Source organism: Phoxinus phoxinus (genome assembly GCF_949152265.1).
Source record: "Phoxinus phoxinus genome assembly, chromosome: 19".
NCBI classification, from domain to species: domain Eukaryota; kingdom Metazoa; phylum Chordata; class Actinopteri; order Cypriniformes; family Leuciscidae; genus Phoxinus; species Phoxinus phoxinus.
Window position 1 is genome coordinate 31,398,922 of NC_136894.1, and position 13,847 is coordinate 31,412,768.

General features: G+C 40.6%; 1 protein-coding gene across 2 annotated transcripts in view; it reads right to left on the reverse strand.

The window, feature by feature from the left end:
* Positions 1 to 13,249, reverse strand: part of LOC306987137 (uncharacterized protein) — a gene marked incomplete at its 3' end in the record, with an annotated part of 75,478 nt that extends 62,229 nt beyond the window's left edge. Inside the window, exons 1-5 of one of the 2 annotated variants that reach the window (XM_079591182.1) lie at positions 12,912 to 13,249; positions 11,937 to 12,221; positions 11,468 to 11,713; positions 11,304 to 11,375; positions 9,216 to 11,222 (exon numbers count right to left, since the gene is read on the reverse strand). In XM_079591182.1, the coding sequence (XP_079447308.1) occupies positions 10,957 to 11,222; positions 11,304 to 11,375; positions 11,468 to 11,713; positions 11,937 to 12,221; positions 12,912 to 12,960 (918 nt within the window). In that variant the 5' untranslated portion in view covers positions 12,961 to 13,249. Of the gene's footprint in view, positions 1 to 9,215; positions 11,223 to 11,303; positions 11,376 to 11,467; positions 11,714 to 11,936; positions 12,222 to 12,911 lie in introns of those variants that run through there. The other variant, XM_079591183.1, reaches the window with a different exon arrangement.
* Positions 13,250 to 13,847: the final 598 nt, after the last annotated feature.

The following is a 13,847-nucleotide window of genomic DNA, read 5'->3' on the forward strand; positions in this document are numbered from 1 at the left end:
CCCCACCCCGTTTAACCAGAGCTCAATGCCACATTTAAGCCATTCCTATAGGCCATTTACAACATGAAAGGATAACGATACATATAGTTCTAAAAATCATTCTAAATATAAAAGAGTGTACACTAAATACAGTAACAATAACAGAGAAACAATGTTGCTATCACTTTAAGAATTTTTTTTTTCCGCTGATAAAACCCAACCATTTAAAGTGGCAGACGAAAAAACTGCAGCATGTGCTTACAATAAGCAGAATGATATTGTCTGCTGGTGTGGATGCTGATATACTGTTATAATTTTCTTTACTTATCTTGGTGTAAAAAGGGCTTTAATCTGATTTCCTGCCTCCTGGAAAGAAGGAGAGTGGTCTCTGAATTTAAATAATCTACATTTTGAGACAAAAGGCCCAACCTGAGGTTTAAAAAAGGAACAGTCCATCAGCAAGTTTAACTCAGAGTCACATTGAAAGGAGAATGAATCATATCATGATTTAGTCCCCGTTCAATGCGACTTGAATTTGAGTGTGTTAAACTGGCTGATGGACTGTTCATTTGCAAAGCGCTGGTTGGTCCTTTTGTCTCAAGGTGTAGATTATTTAAATTCAGAGACTAGACTTTCCTCATTTCCTCAGAAGAATTACAGGTACAGCACTCTGAAATTAGTTCACCAGCACAGCTGAGCTCCGAGAATGGAACCTCACACTTTTCCATTAAAAAAAAGGATTGTTTCTTCTTGTCTGTATAACCAGGAACGAGAGGATTATTGCCAATATTAATAGCGTGAAAATGTCATTCAGTGAGATTGTTTCATGATGAAGTTGGGCGTTTTCTTGTTCAGATGGTAATTTTAGAGGAATGTGAGACCTGCTGTCCTTTTGCCTTTCAGGTGTTTAGAAGTCTGTAATTAATGCATGTCACTTTGAAGCAAGGCCGACTTTGGAATTATGGGTCTCGCCTTTTGGACAGAATGAACAGACTCAGATGCACTGAGTTAGAGAAAAGGAGGGAGGTATAACGCAGACACATAGTAGTCACACTTGTGGATGAAGCCACAGGCAGCAGGAAGTGCTTTGAATAATCCGTACTAATGAGACCGTGTACTACCTGCTTACTGTCAGAAAAATTGACATGGGCACACATACACACACACAGACTGCTTTTTTCAGCTACACACCTTGCTGACTCATTTTGACGTACCACAGCCGCATGAATGCATTTTTGCCCTTTGACTTCAATTTCAGCTTAATTTCGATTCTGGTCCACGGTGAGCTTTGACTCTTTGGTATTGGGGAGAAGGCAAAGCAAGCATTAGAGATTTGTATAGAGGGGGGGGGGGGGGGAGATGGATCAGACCCGATCCCCCTGATACGCCACTGTTATTAACTCCAACAAGAGGATGAATAATTCAACATGTTAATCTCTCTCTCTCAACACACACTCCCACTCACATTAACATTTTATTTGCAAACACACGTGAATGCATGGACACAGGAAGACTCATCTTGTGATAATGTAAATCTTTGTATACCTCTATGTTGCCCAACAAGTTGGTATCAAAGAAGTGGACACTTCACTTGTGTGTGTACTGTTGCGAGCCAGCTGAGAGGGGTGGCCGTATGTCACAACTATAATTATGTGTGCTGGAAAGATCTTACTGAAGGTGAAGTGTGTCTGGTGCCACTAATGGCGCTGAAATTACGCACTTCACCTTTGGTAAGGTCTTTCAAGCAAACATGACGCAAAAATAATGAATGTTTCTAAACACATTTCAAACAATACGCCCGTCTTTCATTGTTTGGACAATGCAAATGTCCACACCCGTTGTTGGGTCACTCAAATTAACAGATTATTGAGAGGACAATGGGATGCATTCAGGAAGAACTGCAGTAGTGAAAATGTGTGTGTCAAACTAGTAGGAGACGATTTAAAGTCTGCCGAAATAGAATCTATACTAAACTGCCACTTCAGGTTTGAGCCAACAAAGATATATATTCTTGTCTGTTTCTGTATGGAGATTGCATTTGTAGTTCATCAATAGCTCATTATACGTGTAATTTCTCTGTTATTGTAACTTGCAGTAAGACATTCATCATTCAGTCATTCTTGCTATAACATATCTGTAACCTTTACAACATTAGGCTACATAAGATTTTGTTATGTGAATGGTTACATAATGTATGATCACATTACTACCAGATTAATTCCTCTAAACGTTATCACCTTTTCATTTTCAATATTCTGCCAGTCACACTTAATTTTGTGAGTAAAGTTTCCCTCTTGTGCTGGTTTTCCAACTTCCACTATAGTAACCAATCTTACTAAAATTTGCCATCCTCCATTTCTCAGACAAGCTTTTACTGTTTACTAACATAAGTCTAGGGAGGAGCTGTGTCTTTTAACAGTTTCTCAATTTCCCAATTTTCTTACAAAAAAATTATTCTCGTACACACTCACTTAACTCTCACTTGTTGCCAGCCAATGGCAGCGTTTTTTTGATCATTTTCACAAAAATGTCATGGCCCACAGATATATATTTTTGTATGAATATCTGAACATGCAATAAATCAAAAGAAAGAAAAGACTTGGCTTTAAAAAAAAAAAAATTTGTTAGTTTATTCTAACTCAATGCATAATTTTTTTATCAACACTTGAATGTGGGTAAGTTTCATAAAAAAAGCTAAATTTTGAGCAAAAAGCTGAGAAAATCACATTTTTGTCAAAAACTATGTCTGGATGGGATTCAGAAAGATGATCTAAACATAGATGGAGTAAATCGAGTCCATCAACACCCCTAATGCTTGCACAGTCTTTTAACTTGTCCTGGGTCGACATTTCATTCAGTAAAACATGTATATGCTGTTTAATGTTGATGATCGCATTATTTTACATATATGCATGATTACAAATGAGATCGCTTGTTTCTGCGTCGTCTTTTCATGTGTTTTGATCAGAATATTCAGTACTCTTTCAGAAGCTGCATTATAGCGCTGTAATGAATGAACTCTTTGAAATATTAATAATCAATAATAACTGGTTATAATTGATTATGGATATTTGGATCAGTTAATATAATTAACTTAATGAAATTAATATTACAATAAACCCACCTGTTCGTCCTGTGAACACTCAGCGTTAATTATTTATTAATTCTAAGAAATATTCTTTTCCGGGGAAGGGAAATGCCTTTCTTACTGTACAGTACTAAGAGCCTGTAGTCAAAATCTAAATCGTAATGTAAACCTTGTTGCAAGCAGAGAATCAGAACCAAATACGTATTGTGCACAAGTTTTATAAACTAAATCACAAACATAACTAATCTAAACACATACACACACACACACACGGGTAAAAGGGTGAGTGACAGAATGGAATAGGAAGCAGGAAATGGAACTATGGGAAAGATCCATTTAACTACGAAAATAACCATCAGCTTATAATTTTCAGAGCACCTCATTAAATTGATACTTGCATGGTCTGTGCCGGGTACACAATTCTTGAAGTTGTTGAAAATCAAAGTTGTTACTGGTTCCGTGAGTGTCACATGTTGAAGTTGCAATCGTTTTCTTCTCCGTTGGATGAAGAAGATATGATGAACTTGCATGGTTAGTTCGACTCTGTCCTGGTTTAAAGTCTCTCTCTCCATGAGCACATTGCTGAGCACATGCAGATTGTGACCTGCCGGCCCTGGGCCGGAGAGGCTATGCTGGCATCCAAGGAGTGAGGAAGTCGGAAGAGTAGATGGCTGCCCATTCAGTAATGGAAAAGTTGCAATTTTCCTCTGAGTTAGATTGAAGAAAATACAGTCTGACTCTGTTGGGAGAGTGAAGGCATAGCATGCGGTGGTCACAGCCTGCCGGGGCCCATGGGCCCCTGTGGGGGTTCCCACAGACATCAACCCGAAGAAGCAGCAGTAGAGTCCAGAAGAAGAAGGGGACGAGTCACTGTGAATTTGTCTCTAATAAAGCCTGCGAAAAACCCCACCTCTCTGGGTTTGCTTGACCAATTCCAAGCGGGAAAATTCCTCTGTGGTTGATTTATGAATCCTTGTTTTAAGCATGCTCAATTTCAGGGGCAGCTGGATTGGTTCCTGATGAAGAAACTAAGAACGATTCTTGTAATACTAATATGTTGCGCAGCTATCGACATATCATTTACACAATCATTTCGATCTTCAAAGTACCAATTTATAGAGACCAAACCTGACTATAGGTGAGGTTACATTGACCATTGGTTCTATCATAAAATACACAGTATCAAAAATAAGAATAATAGAATTAAAAGACACAAGACTAAAGAAGTAAATCATTCACACAGTTTCTGGGATGCATGTTCATTTATAGATCAGGTCGTCTATGATTAATGCAGCAAAGTCTGTATTAAAGATTGTTTCTGTCTCCCCCATTGTCTCTGTCTTGAGCACGTGACCACATTTTTTAACAGCCATAAAACCATCTCATCTGATCGTGGTCATGGTAACCAAGACCTTCTTACACTCACTGGGGGATGGGACCACATATCCCAGAGTGAGTTTTAACGATTGTTTGGTACATATACCAAATAATTGTGTCGTTACAGCGCCATACCGTATAACAGTCAAAACACAGAAACACGGAAATTTCTGTGTTTGACGGGGAAGTGTTTTCTCACAAATAAAGGGAAAATTCCATGTTTGGTGAGGAAAGAGTTTCACGAGGTCACACGAGCGGAATGCATATGGAATACTCTGAGGTATCCAGTCCGCAGGGTGGAAGTTTTAACCCCAGGGGTGGCAAGGTGGTCTTGTCAAGGTTAAGACACATGCTCAACACATGCTCAAAGAGACTTACCGTGGAAATACACATGTGGGGTTTGCACCTAGCCTGACACAAGGGCTGCCACTGGCATGCACTCTGGTGTCGACATCAACAGTGCTGGAGAAGCCCAGGACTTCACAGAGAAACTCACCTGAGTAGAAAGGCAAAACAAGCGATGACATCTCCAAGTGCTGGGCCAGAATAATAGCCTCAGTCTGCTTCTGGGTGGCCGAGAAATTAAAGCTTTAGAATAAGTTCTGGCAGGAAGACTCAATTGTTATGTCACTGATTACCTTCTCATCTATCCAATCATATTCTTATACTTGTGGTATAAAAGATCGGTACTTACACACGTCTGAGTTCGCAGATGCTGACGCTTCCATTCACCTCCATCCTCCCCACCACCAGGGCCGGCCCGAGGCATAAGCGAACTAAGCGGCTGCTTGGGGCCCCGTGGCCACCAGGGGGCCCCCAATCGAGTTTTTATTTTTAATTTATTTTTTACACATATTAGATAACTTAAACAAGTAACATAAATGAATGAATGAATAATTCATGACAAGCAAATTCTGATTTTATGATCAATATACCTGCCTACAACTGCTGCTGTGTCTGCCAGCGTTTGAGTCAAGCGCATAATCTCTAGACACCTCGCGTGCATAGACAATTCGTGGGTGGGGAGACTTCTGTGATGAAAATAGACTTCAACTTTATTAATGTGGTTTTAATAATCTTAATAATGTGACCGAGCGTTCGTATAGGGTTCACCTAACACTAACAGAAATAAGAAAATAATAAACGATAGCAGTTTGAAGTCTTCTCCACTTTATTATATTCCACACATCAGGGGCCTCATGTATCAACACAGCGTACGCACAAAAACGTTGCGTACGCCAGCTTTCACTCTCACGGTCGGATGTACTAACAGTGAAATTAACGCGAGAATGTGCGTTCCTCCACGCCAATTTCATGTCTGGCGTACGTACATTTCTCATTGTTTTTGTCCGTTGGCGACTCTTACAGGCAATGAAGTGAAGTTGCAAACATTACACAATGAATTGTTCTACAAGTCAGTGATGCGCGGGTTGATCCAAAATGAGCGGGTGCCTGCGGTCACCCGCGGTTACGAGTCATCCAAAAATATTTTTAATGATATTCGGGTCGTGGTCGGTCGGGTCGTTTGAAATAAAGATGCCAATTAAACCTTTGTAATTTATATAGATGGGCCTACTAGACACTGTTGTCTATGAAATACATAGGCCTAGACTTTATTGTCTGAATAACTGGTGCGAAGATGACGCACAAGCTCAGTCTGCAGGCAGAGATGAAAGTGGGAAATCCTTATTTACCTTTTGAATGTTGAGCGCGTTATTAACTTTTGAATAAAAGCTGACACGGGACAAAATGCCCGATTTCCCAACACGTTGAACTGAGCAATGCCATTGTGCCATTTTAATAGGCTACTTTAAACGCATATAGCTCAGTAATGTCAGTTTTATGTATTTTATTTCTGAGGGGGCGGGATTTTTGTTGGGAAAGTCGGGGGAGAGACGCACACTTCGGTTAGACTGCACTGGATAAACACATGCAGCATCTTAATTGTTAAGAAAATTAAACAAAATAAATGAATAAATCAAGCCTTTATTACATAACACTAGGCTATATCATACATGCATTCAGAAAAATGTGCACCCCTAGTTCCTCGTCTATGGCCCAATGACGCTACGATGAGCATTTACTTGCTAGGCCTACTTTAAAAAAGGGAGCGGGTCGGGTACAATATTTTCTTTCTTTTTTTTGCGGTCCGAGTTGCGGGCGGGTTAGTTGAAAACGTCGGTTTATACAATGACCCGCGCATCACTGCTACATATCGCTCCACCACCTGTGGGAAGCATTGCTATTAATTTGCAATTTATAAAACAATTGACATATATTGTCACACAAGCCTTATGGGAATATTCTATCAATTATGCAATTAAGTAGCCTAAGAACATATAAAAGCATGCAAATAGATACAACCCTTAATCTATGGCAATGGAAGCTTTGGCCTTATTAGAGGACATTGCTAATGGCAGAATCCGAAGAGAACGAGTTTTTAGGGACCACAATGATTTTCTGGCCATTTACAGTGCGACTTTCAGATCCCACCGCATTGACGGCATCAGCCAAACTCTCCCACTCATATTTTTTCCTTTTGTTATTAATTCCGGAGGACGAAGTTCCAAATAAAATATTTTTTCTCGTTTCTACCTCCGATAGTAGCACCTCCAATTCACTTTCTGTAAAGTTTCGTTTCTTGCCGTTTGCTTTAGCCATTTTCTTACTGCTTTCTTTTGCCAAAGTGGACTCATTACCATATTTAAATTTATTTAATTAAGGGAGGAGACTGGGTGGGGCGTTGTGCTCGTGCATGTGCACTCAATTTTACGTTAATTGGGATGTACAAAGAGAATATGCGTGGGATCCTTCGTACGCAGAGATTCATACATCTGGGTTTTTTTGTGCGTACGCAGATTTACAGCTTTGTCCGTACGCAATGTTTTAGTATGAAATCAACGCAAGTCTTTGTACATGAGGCCCCAGGGGCCTCATTTATAAAACTGTGCGTAGGAACCTTACTAAAAGTGTACGTACGCACAAAAGCCAAAAATGGCGTACGCAAAAAAAAAATCAGATTTATAAAACCGTGCGTACGCACACCTGCACGCAATTTTCACTTTATAAATCACAGCCTAACTGATCATTTGCGCACGCAAAAAAAAATAATTTACCGCCCTTTCTCCGCCCACATTCAACCATATATAGACAATGCAAATTACCTCATTAGCCATGCATATATTAAAGGAGCAAGGAAATTTGTGTTTTTTAAAACATAATGAGTGATAGGCCTACATCCATTTAAGAATGGAAGTGAAAGAAATTAAATTTACGTACTTTCAGCATATAGTTCCTTTTATGTCTTTAAACTAAACATGGATGAATGTATCTTTAGGACCCATAATGGTGATTTAATGTTATTAAGTTGGCTTTTCCAAGCCAACTTACTCAAATCCTATGTAAACTTATTGGCTTGGAAAAGCCAACTTACTGAAATTTATTTAAACTTTTTATTATTATTCTTCTTACTAAAAATGTATAACTCTAACTCCTCCTAGAGCTTTAATTCTACAAACTCCAAACTTGTGCTATATCTTTTCAAACTGATTTGACTTTCAGTTTTCTTAAAAATTAATATTAAAAATCATAAAAATCCCATAGACTTACATTGCAGAGTGCTCAAATTGAGCCAAGACTACGGTGGCCCATTAGTGCACAAGCCAAAAACTCAAATATAAAGTCCCTGAAGCCCTAGATTCAATTAAACTATACCATTCTATCTATCTATCTATCTATCTATCTATCTATCTATCTATCTATCTATCTATCTATCTATCTATCTATCTATCAAACTTTAACCTACTTTAAACATCAAACTACTTTAAACTTCTTCAAACTCTCTGGTCCGGCTTTCTCAAGCCAAAAGTTTGTCTCGACAAGTTTGTAGTTTCTAGTTTGTATTTTTTGTTGTAACCGGGACCTATGAGCAACTTGTAAATATTGTAAATATTGAAATATGTCAAACTTAATTTTGCCATTTTGCAAAGGGTTAATTCCCTTTATCCGCAGTCAGTTCCTCAACTCACCATCAGTGTCGCCAAACTGCTTTGTCTTCAAAATGTGCGTACGCATGGGTCAGAGTTTGCGTGGAGGTGCGCATATTTTCACGTCAAGTTTTTCTTTATAAATCCCACCTTTTGCGCAGGAACTGGCGTACGCATGTTTTCAGCCCCGTTTTGTGCGTACGCAAGCTTTATAAATGAGGCCCCAGGTCTGCAGATAGAGCCAGAGTCTGCGAATATAAAGCTGGAGTCTCACGGCTCTTTTTCCTCTACTGGTTATTATTATAATGCAGATTGAGCTTTATTTCCCTCTACTGGTTATTATTATAATGCAGATTGAGTTTTATTTCCCTCTACTGGTTATTATTATAATGCAGATTGAGCTTTTGGAAGATGTTGGAAGATGCCCAAACACAGTCCAGTACAGTAAATTAATGAGGACTTATAATAAGACATGAAACTCCATCAAACGTTGTTCTTCTTCATATATACGGCTCTGCATGATGTAAACTATTAAACATCCTCTTCATATTTCATTGTATATTTTACAACAGGGATGTTCAACTTCAGTCCTGGAGGGCCACTGTCCTGCAGAGTTTAGCCTAATTAAACACACCTGAACAAGCTAATCAATGTTTTCAGGATTACTAGAAAAGAGCTTTTGTCAGGGTTGAAGCTAAACTCTGTAGGACAGTGGCCCTCCAGGACCGAAGTTGAACATCCCTGCTTTACAACAACAACAAATAACGTCATTTCCTGAACATAGCAAAATGGTAAAATATTTATTTTCTTACAAAAATACAAAAGTGGTTTAATTTAGGGTTTTTTCATGATACATACTTGCAGATTTACAAAGAAGAGCAGATGACCTATTAAACAGAAAATCAACATAAACATATTGATACATAAAACTGTACAAAATATACATATATGCACACACACCGTTTCACATTCTGTCATTAATGCTCAACACATTCTCAGTCATCAGTTTACGGATTAAAAGAAACAATAATTCCTAATCATGTATTAGATTTGTAAGGCTTCATTAATATTAAATGCAGATTCAGTAACACACAGATTCCTGAGGAACGACTGCAGCAAATGTTCATACGCACTGAAAATTAAATATATATTGCACAAATATGTTGATGGATTCCTCTGCAGGAAATGGTTTTGATTAATGGACAATAAAGCATATATTGCTGGACTCGGTCGAGAGGAACTACAAGATTTGGCAAAATCAATGACCAAGACCAGTGACCGAGTCCAACACAAGACCTGAGACAGAGACTGAACTCCAGATCCTCAGCAGAAATCATCATTAGCTGAGTTTCAACCGTTGGCCTGAAGCTCCACAGCTCGGGAAGGCGTCCAGGAGGCATCCGGAACAAATGCCCGAGTCACCTCAGCTGTGGAGGAGCAGCGGCTCTACTCTGAGCTCCTCCCGAGTGACCGAGCTCCTCACCCTATCTCTAAGGGATCGCCCAGCCACCCTGCGGAGAAAGCTCATTTCGGCCGCCTGTATCCGAGATCTTGTCCTTTCGGTCATGACCCAAAGCTCATGACCATAGGTGAGAGTAGGAACGTAGATTGACCGGTAAATCGAGAGCTTCGCCTTGCGGCTCAGCTCCTTCTTCACCACGACAGACCGGTACAACGACCGCATTACTGCGGAAGCTGCACCGATCCGTCTGTCAATCTCCCGTTCCATCCTTCCCTCACTCGTGAACAAGACCCCAAGATACTTGAACTCCTCCACTTGGGGCAGGAACTCTCCACCAACCTGAAGTAGGCAAGCCACCCTTTTCCGACTGAGGACCATGGCCTCGTATTTGGAGGTGCTGATTCTCATCCCAGCCGCTTCACACTCGGCTGCAAACCGTCCCAGTGCATGCTGAAGGTCCTGGTCTGAAGGGGCCAACACGACAACATCATCCGCAAAGAGCAGAGACGAAATCGTGTGGTCCCCGAACCTGACACCCTCCGGCCCCTGGCTGCGCCTAGAAAATCTGTCCATAAATATTAAGAACAGAACCGGCGACAAAGGGCAGCCCTGCCGGAGTCCAACATGCACCGGGAAGAAGTCTGACTTACTGCCGGCAATGCGAACCAAGCTCCTGCTTCGGTCGTACAGGGACCGGACAGCCCTTAGCAAAGGACCCCGGACCCCATACTCCCGGAGCTCCTCCACAGGCCGCCTCGAGGGACACAGTCGAATGCCTTCTCCAAATCCACAAAGCACATGTGGATTGGTTGGGCAAACTCCCATGAACCCTCCAGCACCCTGTAGAGGGTATAGAGCTGGTCCAGTGTTCCACGGCCCGGACGAAAACCGCACTGTTCCTCCTGAATCCGAGGTTCTACTAATATAAATAAAAAAAATAAAAATAAAAACTCTCGCTGCTGTCTCTGAAAGGGAGTTCTGAGGTAGATGATGTTAAAGTGTTTATCGCTGATGTTACATGGACTCATCCAGCGCTGATGTCTCCAGACTCAGACAAACTCTGTTCATGACCTCCTCAAACCCGTCAGCCCGTTTTGGACTGAGATATTCGACGCGCCAGAAACCCAGTGCGTTTGTCCAGACGAGGCCCGATCACGACCCAGAAGTGACAGTGGAAACACGGCTGTTGACCTCAATACTTCTGGATCCCTGAACTCAGTGCTTTCCCCCTCTGTGTAATCTCTGTACCGACGTCTGTGTATCACGACAGCAGCCGGAGCCAGCAGAACCAGCAGAACCACTGTCAGTCCAACCGGCAACATCCAATGATCTACAGGTGAAGGTAAAGTAATTTTTTTTTTACTTTTAAATTCAGTGTTGAAGAACTCCTGTAAAGCTCATGTTTACTCACGTCGATGTTCAGTGTCGTCAGTGTCGTCTTCATCTGTGTCGCTCAGATTCCCCTTCAAGTCTAGAATAGATTCTGTGCAGAATATTGAAAGGTTATTCATGCAGTTTAGTGTTAATTTACTGATTAAATATAATATTTCCACTCCTCCACTGATCTTCTCTCACCGGTGACTGTGACTGAGATCCAGACTTCATTATCTGAGTCCAGAACTCTGTATGTTCCAGTGTCGTTGACTGTGAACTCATGAATGATCAGAGTCTCGTCTCTGTCGGTCAGTCGATCACTGCTGACCCCGTGACCTCTCGTCCACAGCTCTGTCCAGCCTAAGCTCGAGCTTCTCTCCACTTTATCAGCGTTGATCAACAGAACATCCAACTCCAGATCCTCTCCTTTCTGCACTGAGATCTCATCTGAGGACACACAGACACATTCATCATTATAATAACAGTGTCCTTTAATCAAGACCATAATCACATTTAGTATTGGGGAAGCAGATGTAAAGATGGGAAAAATCCAATCCACTCTGAATATTAAGTTTGTTCCCTTCAGAGTTTGTGTTGTTTTAGTCCAGCACACAATACCAACACTATTAAAGAAATCATACGTTGATGGTTTGATCAGTTTTGACTTTACCGTGAATATGAAGATGATATTTCAGGATTTCTCGCTCCAGCTCTGTCTGATCATTATTGTAATAAACATGTAAAAAGTATTTCCCAGCATCCCTCAGTCTCAGATCCGTGATGTTGACGTCACGTGATCCTTCTTTAAACACTCGGCCACTGCAGTTCTTCTCACACACAGGGATGTGTTTTAACCGACTGTATAAACTGATGTCCACAATCTCTCTGTCCTCAGATCCACACGATAGAGAGACGGTTCCTCCCTTTATTCCCGACACAGGTTCAGTGGAGGATCCTGCAAACACACACACTCATATTCACTCAATACAAACTATCAATACTGAAAAATAAATGTTCTGTCTTTTTTCTGTAATCAATGTGATCATAAATATTCTAATAGAGTTGTTTTAGTGGACTGGATTAAAAAAAAAAAAAAATGAAGGCAACAACAATATTAGAAGTATTGATGTTGATGACAGTATAAAACTAGAGATGTGTCAGTGCAGTTTTAGTGAACTCTGAACTCCTTTGTTATGTCAACGCCTCAATGTGAAACACACAACACCTGTTCATCCCTGCAGGGGCGCTCGCGAGCAGCTCACACTATTCTGAAAATGGCAAATGGAATTTTTTTTCCATTTCGAAAGTGCATGAAGAGTGCCATTAGGACAGGCAAGCTCTGCAGTGAGTCTGTCCAAGTTTGACCCATTCGTAGTATTTCATTATGTGCGTTTTCTGTCCGCTGTTATGACATTTTTATATAGAAACCACAGAAACAAACTATATTTTAAATGAGATTTGAACTAGGGATGGAGAAATGAAGCCTCTTAAGATATAATGATTTATATTATGATGCCCCGACTATCGCTTTGATTGAGTTTATCTAGGCTATTTGAACAATAAGAACAGTGTGATTTATAACCGGCAACAATTTGTGATTGCTTAAACTATTTATTTCAAGATCATATAATAGTTTATGTCTTACCTTGAATAATGAGGAGAAGGAGAGCGGTTAACAGTCCTGACATGACCATCGGCTGTTGTCCGCTTGCTGAACTCAGTAAGTTTACAGGATCGAGACGGTCAGATGGAGATAGAAACTGTTATGCGGTTCTTAGTTTCTTTCAATGGGCGAGCAGAGAAGTTAAAGTGCGTCGCTCTTGAATTGGTTTACAATCTAGAATTCCCTTTTAAATAGTATAAACAGCTTTTGTCCAGCAGCTTACAGGTGAATATCCATACGGTTGACCAAAAATTGGAATGCCTGCATGTTGCGTTCCTCTCCAAAAAAGATCACTTTTGCTGTTGATGATTGGCGAATGTGACGCAACTCTCACCAACAAACACCGTGATCACGCCCACCGTACATGCGCGGCGTGCATGTTTGTAGTGATGGGAATTTCTGCTCTTTTGGCTCAGCTCCCAAAGAAGAGCCGGCTCTTTCGACTCCTGAACGTCTCTTAATTTAGGATTTTTTTTGTAGGCCTTTATTTTACCCTAACTTTAAAAAAAAAATGGTTTGTGTGTTGAAAACCCTTTCATGTGCAGTGTTTTTATGCATTTATTTGGTTACAAAAGCATTCTTTTGTTTTTAATCATTTTAATCAAACATTTTATTGCACAAATTCTCATATGTCTATGCAGGTTTGTGGTGGAACCTGCTCTTAAAGTAATTTTCATCTTGCAGTGAACGCACTCTGCTTTGTTGTTTGTTTCCATTGTCTTTAAACTGGAGCCAGATGCTGCTTCTCTTTCGGGTGTCACCATACATGCCAACCCTCCCGATTTTTCCCATAGACAGTATATAAGATGGACACAGCGACCCCATAGACTTCAACGGAGAAAAGTGAAGCCCATTTGAAGCACTCACTTCCTGATCGCCAGGCGAACTGCGCAGGCTCAAACTGAGCTTGAACACGTG